A 13,452-nucleotide genomic window follows, 5' to 3' on the forward strand; every position below is an offset into this window, starting at 1 on the left:
CCCCCCACCCACACTAGAGCTATACCTTGAGTGCCCTACCATCCAATTAGCACCAACCCCCACCACAACCACACCAACACCCTCCACTTCTCCCCCCCATCCAACACACCTTAAACCAGCTTATATTTCACCCCTTTCTTGGACTCACTCAAGTTCTGTCGAAGGGTCACGAGGACTCGAAACGTCAACTCTTTTCTTCTCCGCCGATGCTGCCAGACCTGCTGAGTTTTTCCAGGTAATTCTGTTTTTGTTTTGGATTTCCGGCATCCGCAGTTTTTTTGTTTTTATTTACTTATTAAACCTGGTGCTCATATTCTGTTAACCTAAGTTAAACAGTTGGGTAGAATTGGGGCAATCTGGTGGTTTGGTCAAACTTTTCACATTTGTCGTGGCTCAGGGAACAGTGGGGCTTGATATTCCAGTGCACTATCCCCAGTGAGTCACGACAAAAGTTTATTTTTATTTGTTCAAAACCCATAGAATCCTGTGGCTTTATTCTATTAGCAGGTGTGTTGAATCTCAAAACTGTATCTAAATAATCAAAACGTTTTTGGTACCAAATAGGATCTTACCGAAAACTTAAGAATCTGGCCAAGGATCATGACAGTACTACTATCTGGAGGATTGTGGAGTTGGAGGAGGAGATTAGAATTAGGAAGGGGCAAGGTCACAGGGGGATCTGCAAACAAGGGTGAGTATTTTAAAAATCAAGGCTTTCCTTGACTGGAAGCCAATGCAGGTCAGTAAGCACAGGGGTGATAGTGGAACCCATTTGGTGTAAGCAAGGACATAGGCAGGAGAGTTTTGGATGATCTCAAGTTTACCAGGATAGAATGTGGGAGGCTAGCCAGGAGTGTGTGTTGGAATAGTCAAGTCTAAAGGTAGTGAAGGCATGAATAAAGGTTTCAGCACCAGATGAGCTGATTTAGGGCAAAATTGATGTGACCGAAGTGGAAATAGGCAGTCCTGGTGATGGCACAGATTCATTGGTAGCTCATCTTGGGGTCAAATATAACATCAAGGTTCTGAAAAGTCTGGTTTAGTCTCAGTCAGCTGCCAGAGAGGGGGATGGAGCCAGTAGCTAGGGAATGAAGTTTGGAGCTAGCTCTGAAGACAATGGCTTCAGCCTTCTCGAAACTTAATGGGAGGAAATTAAATCAAATTTAAACATTTTCAGAAAGTCACATCACAAATTTTACAGCCTTAACCCTTGGTGACAATACTATCTTCCCATCAAGGTATTGTAAAGATACCACTTCAATGTTTGCCAATTCAAAAACATAGTAATTCATGAATATTTTTCTTAAAAAGGATTACATACTGGATTAATATATTGCTAAAAAATAATCTTATGTTCACTCCCTGTTACGATGTTAATAATATCTTTTTATCCTAACATCATGACAGGATTCAAAATATAACTCTAAATTCAACAATTACGACAGCAACATCTTACATTCAGATAGCACTTTTAAAGTCTCACAAGGGTGAATCAGACAAAAATCAATACCAACCCAAAATAAATTATTAGGAAGGATGACCAAAAGCTTGGCTAAGAACATGCATTTTAAGAAGGGTTTTAAAAGGAGAGACAGAGGTATTAAGGGAGTTGGAGAGGCAAGAGATTTAGGGAGGAATTTCAGAGCTTTGGGTCTAAAAATGGCTGAAGCCGCAGCTGCAAATGGTGTGGCAAAGTGGGAGGGGAAATTCATGATGCCTGGCTGAAACTGCATGGAGTTCTTGAAGGGTTGCGGGGCTGGAGAAGGTTACAGCAATAGGAAGGGATGAGGCTGTGAAGAGATTTAAACACAACATGAATTTCAAATTTTGGTCACTGGGAGACCGAGAAACAATGCAGGTCAGTGGGTAAAGGGGTAATGGGCGATTGGTACTTGGCAAAGAATAGGACAGCATATTGAGAGTAGAGGATGAGAAACTGGCCAGAAGAGCATTGGAATAGTCATGTTTGAAGAAGACAAAGGCATGGCTGAGTCTTTCAGCAGCAGAGAGGCAGAGGCGAATAATGTTATGGATGGGGAAGTAGGCAGTCTTTGTGGAGAGGATATAGGGTTGCATGTTCAACATGGGGTCAGATAGGATGCCAATGTTGTAAACAGTCTTATTCAACTCTGTTGACCTATTCATTCATCATCTCTTGTCAGGAAATTCTGTCCAACCATCAACCTGTGCTAGCTGACTTGCATTGGCACCAGGTGCATCAATGCCTCAATTTTAAAATTGTCATCATGGCCTTAAAATTGCTCCACAGCCTCACCCAGCCCCATCTTTGTAACCTGCTCAGACCCAGCAAGCCTTCAAGATCTTTGCGCTCCTGCAATTCTGGCTGTTTGCACATCCTGGATTTTAATCATTCCAACACTGGCAACTATGCCTTCAGGTGCCTAGGCCCTAAGCTCTCCTTTAAGATGCTCCTTAAATCTTGGCTCTTCCACCAAACTTTTGGTCATCTGTCTAAATATCTCCTTATGTGGCTCGGTGGTCATAGTTTGTTTTATAATGCTTCTGTGAAGTGCTTTGGGATGTTTTAATACATTAAAGGCGTTATATAAATTTGAACTGTCGATGCTTGACATCCTTGGCTAGACAATTACTAAAATAAAAATCATAGAACTTAAGAATGCTCACTTGAATGATTTGATTTACTGAAATGCACTTCAGAATGCAATTCTGAAGAGATACTGCAACCCTCGTGAAACTAAGTTGCAGACATAATGACAAACAGTGACGGTTCTTAGTTCAACTTCCCTCCCCTTTAGTATTTTTCCAGTCACTTCAGAAAATTTCATAAATGGTTTAATACCTAGTTGATTATTTTTTTACTGACTTGTACCTAACAGAAAGCTTGGCAGCTTCCTGCATTTGAGGCTCAGATAATAATAACAGCACATCTAATCAATGACAAAAGCTCACACTGTTCGCACCAGCTTGACATTTTCCCTACAGCGCGTATTCATGAATTAATAAATCTAATCTTGTATGATCTTAAACCTGTGGGCACAAAGAGCAATGAACAACGACCAACAACAATAACCTATGATAAGCCAGAAGTCACATTTTACACATATTGTACTAAGGGGAAAAAGCCTTTTCCTCAAGTCCCCAGTTCAGTAATTTATTACAGGAAATTGCTTTTAGCCTCTTCAGTGTTTCACGTACTGAAGACAAATGTTTATCACCCAATGAAACAAAAGATCAAAAGCTTGCTGTGATCAACTGGTAAGCATATGAGGATTATACTTAGAAAACACAAGGCTGAATTTTAAAAAAGAAATGCTAAATAACGTTTTTTAAATTCATTTTAAAAATTGAAGCACACTTGCAGTTATTAAACTACTCAATGTCAGAATTTTTAACCTTCTTTCCCATTCCAACCAAAAGAACACTGCATTGTAATATGCAGATATCTGTTTATATAAGATTAAAAATTATTTCAATTAACAGTCAAAAAATTATAAAAGGGCAATTTTCAAAAACTTAGCACTTTTGCATTTAAGAAACCCCAAATAAGTTTACATTTTATGATTCTTGCGTCCTATAGTAGAACAAGGCACAAAAACATCAAAGCGTGGTGACATAGAATGGGAAGCTGCATTTTTGAAGCCTATCCTGCTGAGTTATTGGGGATGTGCCCTGCATAGTCAAGTACTTCCTATAGGGAAGACAGTTGCTGATTTGGCTATCAACTAAATGGATGCAACAGGAACAAATTAGGAAGCTTACCTTTCATAGTTTGGTTACTATGTGGCAATCAATAGAAAACAATGTTCGTTTCAGAATTTTCAATACAAAAATTGGTTGGTAACTTTTTTGATTTGATTGTTATTAAAACCACCAAAAGCTTCATTACACCACAAGTCAAAGTTAAACATTTACTTTGCCCAAACACTGTAGTTCTTTGCATTGTGTGTGACGTGATGTCCTCTCAAGGAAACAGAATTATTCAAAATGCTTTAAAAAGAACCAATGGATTACACAAGACATAACTTTCTAATAAGTTTCTCATTATTTTCCAATAACTTTAAAATATATTTGAAGTCATATTTAATATTTTTGCAAAGCCAAAACTATGCTGCACAGCTGTGAAAACTTGGAAACAGCTGCTGGCAAGATGAATATTTTTTTTCATTCAGATGACAGTTAAGACTGAATGATTTACAAAAGAACCGATTGATTAAACCCAATTACAAATTATATGTGGAATTATGGCACATTGACTTTGAGTGACTCCATTTTGCCTTTTGTTTCATATACGTTAGTAAATGTCTGCTCATAGTGCCACAGGGTAGCTTAGTTTCATGAAAAAATCTATAAGCAGAGGGAAAAATTTTATATCCATCAACATCAGCCTAAAGAGATGTAATCAGACCAAACTGCACTGGAGTCAAAGGAAGAAATTAGGAGGGTTTGGTCAATGACATGCGTTTTAAGGAGGGTCTTAAAAGGAGAAAGGGAATTGGAGAGGCAGAAGGGTTAAGAGGAGAGAGTCCCAGAGTGGGCCCTAGATGGCTAAAGGAGGCTACTTAGGAGATGCAAGACCATGAAGGGATTTAAACACAGATCAGAAAATTTTAAACTGGAAGCACTGGAATACTTGTTTGGGGGTGGGGCTGGGGTGCGAGTGGGGTTGGGGCTAACAAAGGAGTTGAACCACATACTTCCCCATACTGCCCATTTTTCCAGCTATTCACTAAAAGTAATGGCTGTCCATTTCAGTTATGGTGAAACTCAAATGACTGACAACAAATGGAATTCCTCGAGATGTTTTTATCTAATACTAGAAAGAGTGTGCTGGATTATAAGCAAATGTTTCCATTAAAAATTTAGTAGATATTTCTGAAACCTAGTTGCATTACAGTGATGGGTCAGAAAGAAAGGGATGTAGCTTTTTCTGTAAAAGAGGCTATCACTGAAACGCAGAGACAGGATATTGATCAGCAAAATAACAACTTGTATTTATACAGTGCATTTAATGTAATAAAATGTCCCAGGGCGTTTCATAGGAGCATTATCAAACAAAATTTGACACCAAGCTATACAAGGTGATTTTAGGGCAGATGACCAAAAGCAAAGAGGTAGATTTTAAGGACTATCTTAAAGGACGAAAGCGAGGTAGAGAGGAGGAGAGGTTTAGAAAAGGAATTCCAGAACTTATGGCCTTGACAGCTGAGGCCATATCCACCAACGGTGGAATGACTGAAATCAGAGCACAGCTCAAGAGCCCAGAATCAGAAGTGCACTGATCTCTGAGGGCAGTGGGGCTGGAAGAGATTACAGATAAAGAGGGGTAAGGCCATGGAGGGATTTGAAAACGTGTCAGCTCTTTCGGAGAGGAATCCAGTTAGTCCCACTACCCCATTCTTTCCCTATGTTCCTGCAATCTTTTTCGCTTTCAAGTTTCACTTTTCTTTGAAGGTTACTATTGAACCTTACCATCTTAACGGACAGTGTATACCAAATCCTAACCACTCATGTTGCCTCTGGTTCGTGATAGTCTTAATTCTGTGCTCTCTGATCATCAACCCATCAACCATTGAAAACTATTACTCTCTATCTAAACGCATCTATTAAATCGCCCTTAGCTGTCCCTGTTTGAAGGAGAACAACCCCAGCTTTTCCACTCTATCCACACAACTGAAATCCCTCATACCTGGAAGCATCTCAATAGATCTCTTCTGCACCCTCTCCAAAGCCTTCACATCCTTCCAAAATTGACCACAATTCCAGCTGGGAACGAACTATTGTTTTACATAGGTTTAGCTTAACTTTTTGGCTCTTGTACTCTATGCCTCTATATATAACGCCCAGGATCCCATATACTTTATTAAGTCTTGGAGAAGGAGGAACCATAGAATTGTTACACTGCAGGAGGCTATTCAGCCTATCGTGTCTGCACCAGCTCTCCGAATGAGCATTTCACCTCGTGCCATTCTTCTTCCTTCTCCCCGTAACCCTGCAGATTGTTTTATTTCCAAGTAATGATCTAGTTCCTTCTTGAATGCATCAATTGAACCAGCTTCCACCAGACTCTCAGACAGTGCATTCCAGACCCTGGCCACTTGCTGCATGAAAAAGTTCTCTCTCATTTCACTTTTGCTTCTTTTGCCAATTACTTTAAGTTCAAGCCCTCTCGTTCTCAATCCTTTCACGAGTGAGAACAGTTTCCTCTGTCTACTCTGTCCATGCCTCTTACGCTTTTGAATACTTCTTTCAAATCTCTTCTCAGCCTTCTTTTCTCCAGGGAAGAGTCTCAACTTCTCCAATCTTCATAACTGAAGTTTCTCATCTCTGGAACCATTCTCATAAACCTCTTCTGTGCTTTCTCTAATCTCCAAGAGAGAGAGACTTTATCCACATGCTGAGCAAACTAGAGGGTTAACTGCCTAACACATTACAAACAACTTTTGGGGCAGGGCAGGAGACATCAGAAGTGTTCCGCCAGTCACAAGCAAGCAGGATAAAAATGTTTACAGAGTATCTGTTTATGCCCTACCTTTTAAGTATCGTTCTGCTGTTGCCCTCATGGTCACATGCACCAAGGGGGAAACCAACATATTAAGAGGGGAGCACTGCACTGCACACCAGCTGCAGGCTGGCACTGCTCTGAAAAGCTGCAGCTTTAGAACTCAAGTCCACAGTCCTTATATTTATGAAGAGGTGGGGAGGGAGCAGAATGCACATTTATGGAGGGCAGAAAGGAACCTGAAAACGTTGGTACCTTAGTATCATTATTTCACTCTGTTTTCTGCTAAGCATCCAGTCAGATTGAGGCTGGTCAGCTGTCAAGTGGGAAAGCCAATATTGGGGGCAGTCCCCAGCAATCAGGAGAAAAGAGATGAGGTTGGTTGGGGAGTAGGTCTGCATTCAAGAGGAAAGGCCTGGGTTAGATTATGGGGTGGGAATGAGGGGTGGGCAGCCAACTGTAGCAGCAGGTTTGCTTGAGGAGCTGGAGGGGAGAGGGTGGGAGGAGTGGTCAGGGTGCAGGGAAGAGGAGCCGTGGGATGGGGAACACTCCTGTTCCTCTGGTCCACAAGCAGTGCTCTATAAAACACTCACCTGATGGATTTGGCTGCTCCTGCCTCCCTTTAGCTGCCAGATTTTCTTGAGCCTGGGAAAACATGGCCATCTAATGTTAAATTCAAATGACTGCTAAAATCGGAGAAACAGGACCTCATTTACATATTATAATGATGGAGATGTCTCTTAGTGCAGGATACTTGAATGACTCAACCCCATTACTACATAATTACATAAAAGTTTGTATTCAAAATTTAAATAATCTTTGCTAATTATAACTATGACAATACAAGTTAATTGCCATTAAATTGGGATTGTGTAATTGGCAAGGATTGGATTAAATATGGATTCCACAATGAAAACTGACAGTAATGTACTGCTATACCATATAAAAAATAAAGTAATATGCCACTAGCTTCTACTTTACATTCTGCCTGAAGATTGTCAAAAGTCTCCTCAGGCTTTAGACAGCATAAGATAGCGTGTTAAAGTATTCAACTCATGTCCGTGGGGGGTAGAATGCAGGAGGCTGCCCAGGAGCCTGTTAGAATAGATAAGTCTACAGGTAATAATAAACTGAAAATTTGGAACTTTAGATCTCCTGACAGCAGGGGTGTTCAAACATGGCTGATGACACACTTATTTCAGCCATTTGCGCCTTGAACATTAAGCAATTTAATCCCATTTTTTAAATTCAATGTAATTTTGTTCGAATTTTGAGGGATTGTTAGTTTGGATACTGTTGCTGTTAGTGCTATTGCTTTATTGGCAGATAAATCCAAAGTCAGAAAATCAAGTTCTGTAAACATCAGTAACAGGAGTGCAGATACATAAATGAGAAGGTGGATTTACTTTTTAGCATCAAGGCTCTATAGTACACAATGATGTCACCCACAGAGACAAAAAGCTTGGACATGTTTGTCTTAGAAGCTAACATCCAAACAATTTGGTGAACACTCCAAAAATACAGAAAGTAATATTGGCCATTCTATACCCTGTTTTGAGTGTTTTTTGTTCTGACCGCAAGGGCAGGGGTAAAGAAAAAAATACTCATGACCATAAGCCCATGCCATATTCCATTGGATTTCAATTTTGGATTGGCAAGTAAAGGAGGTCATTTGGCACAGTGGGTTGCATCCCTCCCTCTGAGCCAGAAGTTCCAGGTTCAATTCACGCTCCAAGGCTTGATGGTCAAGGAAGGTGCATTCATGATGTGGCCAAACAGGCCGAGTATCAAATTGTAAATCCTTCCAACATACATCAATGGCAGGCAAGAATGGGAGAGATTCCTGGTCAGCCATGTGACGGAAAAAAATTGGACCCTCTACTATCACTATTCATAGCTCCAGACTACATCACACATGTAAAAGTGTGTGCTGCCACAGCAACTCAGACTCTGTGGGGAGCTGGTAGGCTCAGTTGGCTGGATGGCCAGTGTGGATCAGATTAGTGCCAACAGTATGGGATTTGATCCCTGTTCTGGCTGGGGTGGATTTGGGACCTGCCCTGTCATGGTGTTGTAGGTCAGACCTGCCTTCCGGCAGAGAACTCAAGAGGAAGAAGGCGACTGGCAAATTAGTTCTGTGATTCCCTGCAAAAAGTAACAATAAATAAAAAGCCAAATCACCTCAGATCCCAAGCTGTATTGGGAGTGGCATTCCTTGTCTGGCATTTTTAGTGAGGTGGGAAAAGAGTATGGATTCTGTAAGGAAACATATATCCAAAGTTTATTTGTTCTTCCTCTGATTCCAAACCATATACTGTACAGAACAATTTCTGTAAATAAGTGTTGTATAAGTCTAAATTTTCCATGCAAAAAATTTTCAAAAATAAATAACCATACTGAAGGGAATAAGTTCAAAGGAGATCACTGGCTAAATATTCCTGAGAAATAAATGGCGAGGCTAACAATGCTCAGGAGGTCTTGTGGCACAGTGGGTAGCGTCCCTACCTCTAAGCTAGAAGCTCCTGGTTAAAATCGCATCCAGGACCTGATGGCGACAGAAAGTGAATCCATAACACTCATAAGCACGTGCTTTGTCTGCCTCATGTGTTATTAGACATGGGGAGCTTCTAAGTCTAACAGTGCTCACAGCTATTAAAGTGTAAATTAGATAGAAATATCCATCAATCACACGAACAGTTAAATGCGAAAATCAGAAATTACACTGAGCTGCTTGGCAGTGAAATATATTGATATCATGAAGTTAAGATACCCAGATACTCAAAGTCAGAGCTGGTCCATTCCAGTGTATCTTGCGTAACTGGTCTTATTGCACAACAACCTTAACCTAGTAGCCATTACTTGCGAATAAGCCTCGACAGTAGATCTCAACAATCTCTTTGATGAAGGGAGGCAAGATCCTATATGTTCATACCTTATTGGTTTGGAGTGAGAGATCTGATTCGACAGTAATGGAGGAAGGAAGATTCCAGTTTGTTTCCATAAGAATGGAAACAACCTACTGGGCTGGATTTTACTTTCAGCAGCTAACTGGCACCAGCAGTTCATTATATTTGCCTTTGCCCAGAGATTCTCTGGGATTTTGGACTGGAACTTACTGTAAATTAAAGGCAAAATGACAAATAATGACCACAAGATTGAATTATGGAGGGTGGCTGGCACTCATGTAAACATATCTCAGCAAGGAATCAATGCCTTTACGAGAGAATGAAAGAAGTAAAATGGAGGGATAAAATCATTCTCAACCTCATCTGCAATTGCACAAATGTTCTTTGTCCATAAGGCAATCTCTGCATGATCTGGGTATTCCCTAGTTAATGGTGCTGTCAAGGACCTAGCAAATACAGCTACAATTCAACACCACTAAAGTATTATTGCTGCCATATAGGAATAAATAACTCCAATTTTATTTGATTTCATCCCCACCAATATCTCACTTGACATCCATTCATCTTCAAGATTATCACATAACTACCAGTTTTAAGACTAAATCAATGTTTCTCACTTCATTGAACAAACCAATCAATAGCAACAAGGACATACTACTGTCAAAAGCAAGCTGCTGCTTATGCTGATAATCCCCTCTGGACCCTGGTATTGTGGAACCAAGGTGGATGGAAACCACCTGCTGGTTAAAATGTGATGGCTCTCTTCAATTATTGCAGAACATACAGCATTTCAGTGATCATGTTAAATAAGTAACCAAAGGGCCACCATGCTACATTTAAGAAAGTTTCAACAAGATCAAAATAAGTGGGCGGCACATAAAATTCATAGAAATATTCGTAGTAAATTTGACTTCCATGGTAAAATTTTAATTGTATTCACAATCAAATGTAATCCTCCTGACTTTACATACAGCATACAGTACACCATTTTAAAAGCATGCTGATACTTCAAAAACCACTTCTTCACAGAGTAGAAACCACTTAACTAATTGCTTATGACAGAACATATTGCACATTCAAACTTTTCTTCCCGGTTATTTTATCAGGAAAATTATTTCTGAAACAAGATCAGTTAAAACTCGAAATATTGACTAAAGACTTCCCAGCATGACTAAGAACATTTACATATCTAAAGCAAAACTTTGGCTGTTCTCAGGTACTTAGATGCCAGTGTTGCCTGCTTAAAACTCCACAGGATAGATAGTTTGTTTAATGTACATCAGATCAACTGTTGAGCTGGTAACTTCAAGACACTTGGGAGAAAAGTAAAGTGCTATCAAATAATGAAAAAGGTAAACCTGATTTAACCAAAATCATACAATAACTATAACCAAAGACATTAGTTTATATGTACCGGCACTTTTAAATGATCAGATATAAGTTAACATAGAAACTAGGAGCAGGAGTAGGCCATTCGGCCCTTCAAGCCTGCTCCACCATTCATTATGATCACGGCTGATCATCCAACTCAATAACCTGCTCCCGCTTTCTCCCCATACCCTTTGATCCCTTTCACCCCAAGAGCTATATCTAACCCCTTCTTGAAAACATACAATGTTTTGGTCTCACCTACTTTCTGTGGTAACGAATTCCACAGGCTCACCACTCTCTGGGTGAAGAAATTTCTCCTCATCTCAGTCCTAAATGGTCTACCCCGTATCCTCAGTCTGTGACCCCTGGTTCTGGACTCCCCCATTATCGGGAACATCATTGCTACATCTACCCTGTCTAGTCCTGTTAGAATTTTATAGGTTCCTATGAGATCCCCCCTCATTCTTCTGAACTCCAGCGAATATAATCCTAATCAACTCAATCTCTCCTTATATCTCAGTCCCGCCATCCCAGGAATCAGTCGGGTAAACCTTCGCTGCACTCCCTCTATAGCAAGTACACCCTTCCTCAGATAAGGAGACCAAAACTGCACACAATATTCCAAGTGTGGTCTCACCAAGGCCCTGTACAATTGTAGCAAGATATCCCTATTCCTGTACTTGAATCCTCTGGCTACAAAGGCCAACATACCATTGCCTTCTTTACCGCCTGCTGCACCTGCACGCTTACCTTCAGCAACTGGTGTACAAGAACACCCAGGTCTCGCAGCACATTCCCCTCTCTCAATTTATAGCCATTCAGATAATAATCTGCCTTCCTGTTTTTGCTACCAAAGTGAATAACCTCACATTTATCCACATTATTCTGTATCTGCCATACATTTGCCCACTCACTCAGCTTGTCCAAATCACACCAGAGCATCTCTGCATCCTCCTCACAGCTCACCCTCCCACCCAGCTTTCTGTCATCTGCAAATTTGGAGATATTACATTCAAATCCTTCATCTAAATCATTTATATTGTAAATAACTGGGGTCCCAGCACCAATCCCTGTGGTACCGCACTAATCACTGCCCACCATTCGGAAAAAGACCTGTTTATTCCTACTCTGTCTCTTGTCTGCCAACCAGTTTTCTATTCATCTCAATACACTACCCCCAATCCCATGCACTTTAATTTTACACGCCAATCCCTTATGCGGGACTTTGTCGAAAGCCTTCTAAAAGTTAGCAACAAGAGTGCTGCAAATGGCTTAGTGTTTCTGATAGGGAATTGGAGGAGACACCATTATACAGTGACTTCTGATGAAAAGTATCCAAGTTGATATTCTACAAGGAAAAGAGCCAGTTTGTCTGCTCTTCCCCACAGTCAAATAGCTTACCGTATTGAAAGGCACTGGTGCTGTGAACCATAGCCCAGTAAAAGTAATTATTTGCAGGCATAGGCCAGCTTTTACACCTCAATCTTCGATAGTGTGACACTTTCCAGCAGCCTCTTGGTTATCAAGTGCTGGAGAGGACTTAATTTTCTACAGCCCAGTGGAGTCACATATAGGACAGACCAGGTAAGCATGGTAGATTTCCTTCCCTGAAGGATAATAGCGAACCAGATGGTTTTTTTTACAACAATGATAGTTTCATAGTCCCCATCCCTGAGTCTTGCTTTATATTCCAGATTTAATAACTGAATTCAAATTCCATCAACTAGTCCAGTGACATTATCACTGCATTACCATCTCCCCCAGCTTAGGCAAAATCATCTGAAAAGACATGGTCAGGTTCAACATATTTGGTAACAACATCTAGCTCTAACATTGCAACATCTCTCCTAACTCCTTCATGGTCTGTTGTCACACTGCTTGAGCAAAATCTAGATCTGGATGAAGTACAATTTCCTCCAATTAGCACCCGAAAGACCAAAACCATTGTCTTTGGCACTTAGCTCAAATTCTATTTTCCTCTCCCTCCACCTCAGGTTGACTGTACCTTGGTGCCTATTGACCCCAAGGTGAGCTGCTGACTACATAATCCACTCCATCACAAAATGCTCCAATTTCCACTTCAAGTTTTCAAAGTCAGAAAGTCTCAAGTAACAAAAGCTGCCTATGCTGTTGCTTATACGTTATTAAAACCCTGATCCATGCAATTGTTACCTCCAAAGTTGACTATTCCAATGTTCTCTTAGCCACCTTCCATAAGCCAGCTCATTCAAAACTCTACTGCCAATATCCTGCTCCACACGCCCATTGGCTCTGTCCCCACTAACCTCCATTGGCTCTTGGCTCCTCCTGCCTCCCCTCCCCATCTCCGCTCATTTAAATTTTTCAAATCCACCCAAGACCTTGGCCTTCCTCATCTCTGTAACATCCTCCAGGCCTACAACATTCCGAGAACTCAGCAATCTTTCAGCTCTGGTCTCTTGTGCCCCACTTCCCTCGTTCCACTTGGGAGCACCACTACCTGCAAGTTCTCCTCTAAATCACTCATCCTGGCTTGGAGCTATAATCGCTGTTCCTTGGTCCAATCTTGGAGCTCCCTTACTAACAGCACGGTGCATGTACCTGCACCACATGGACTGCAGCTGTTCAAGGAGGCAGCTCACCACCACCTTCTCAAGAGCATTTAGGAATGGGGAACAAAGGCTAGCCTTTCTAGCAATGTCTGCATCCCAAGAA

The 13,452-nt window shown here is 40.9% G+C and overlaps 1 protein-coding gene across 2 annotated transcripts in view; it reads right to left on the reverse strand.

Moving 5' to 3' along the window:
• The window catches only part of kat6b (K(lysine) acetyltransferase 6B), a 170,908-nt gene that overhangs the window by 127,728 nt on the left and 29,728 nt on the right, over nucleotides 1-13,452 (reverse strand). The window contains exon 2 of one of the 2 annotated variants that reach the window (XM_041176217.1): nucleotides 7,075-7,126. The exons of the other annotated variant lie outside the window; for it this stretch is intronic. Within the exon in view, the coding sequence (XP_041032151.1) occupies nucleotides 7,075-7,126 (52 nt within the window). The remainder of the gene's footprint in view (nucleotides 1-7,074; nucleotides 7,127-13,452) is intronic. 2 annotated transcript variants of the gene reach the window in all.

The sequence above is a fragment of the Carcharodon carcharias genome, chromosome 28 (genome assembly GCF_017639515.1).
Source record: "Carcharodon carcharias isolate sCarCar2 chromosome 28, sCarCar2.pri, whole genome shotgun sequence".
Taxonomy (NCBI): Eukaryota; Metazoa; Chordata; class Chondrichthyes; order Lamniformes; family Lamnidae; genus Carcharodon; species Carcharodon carcharias.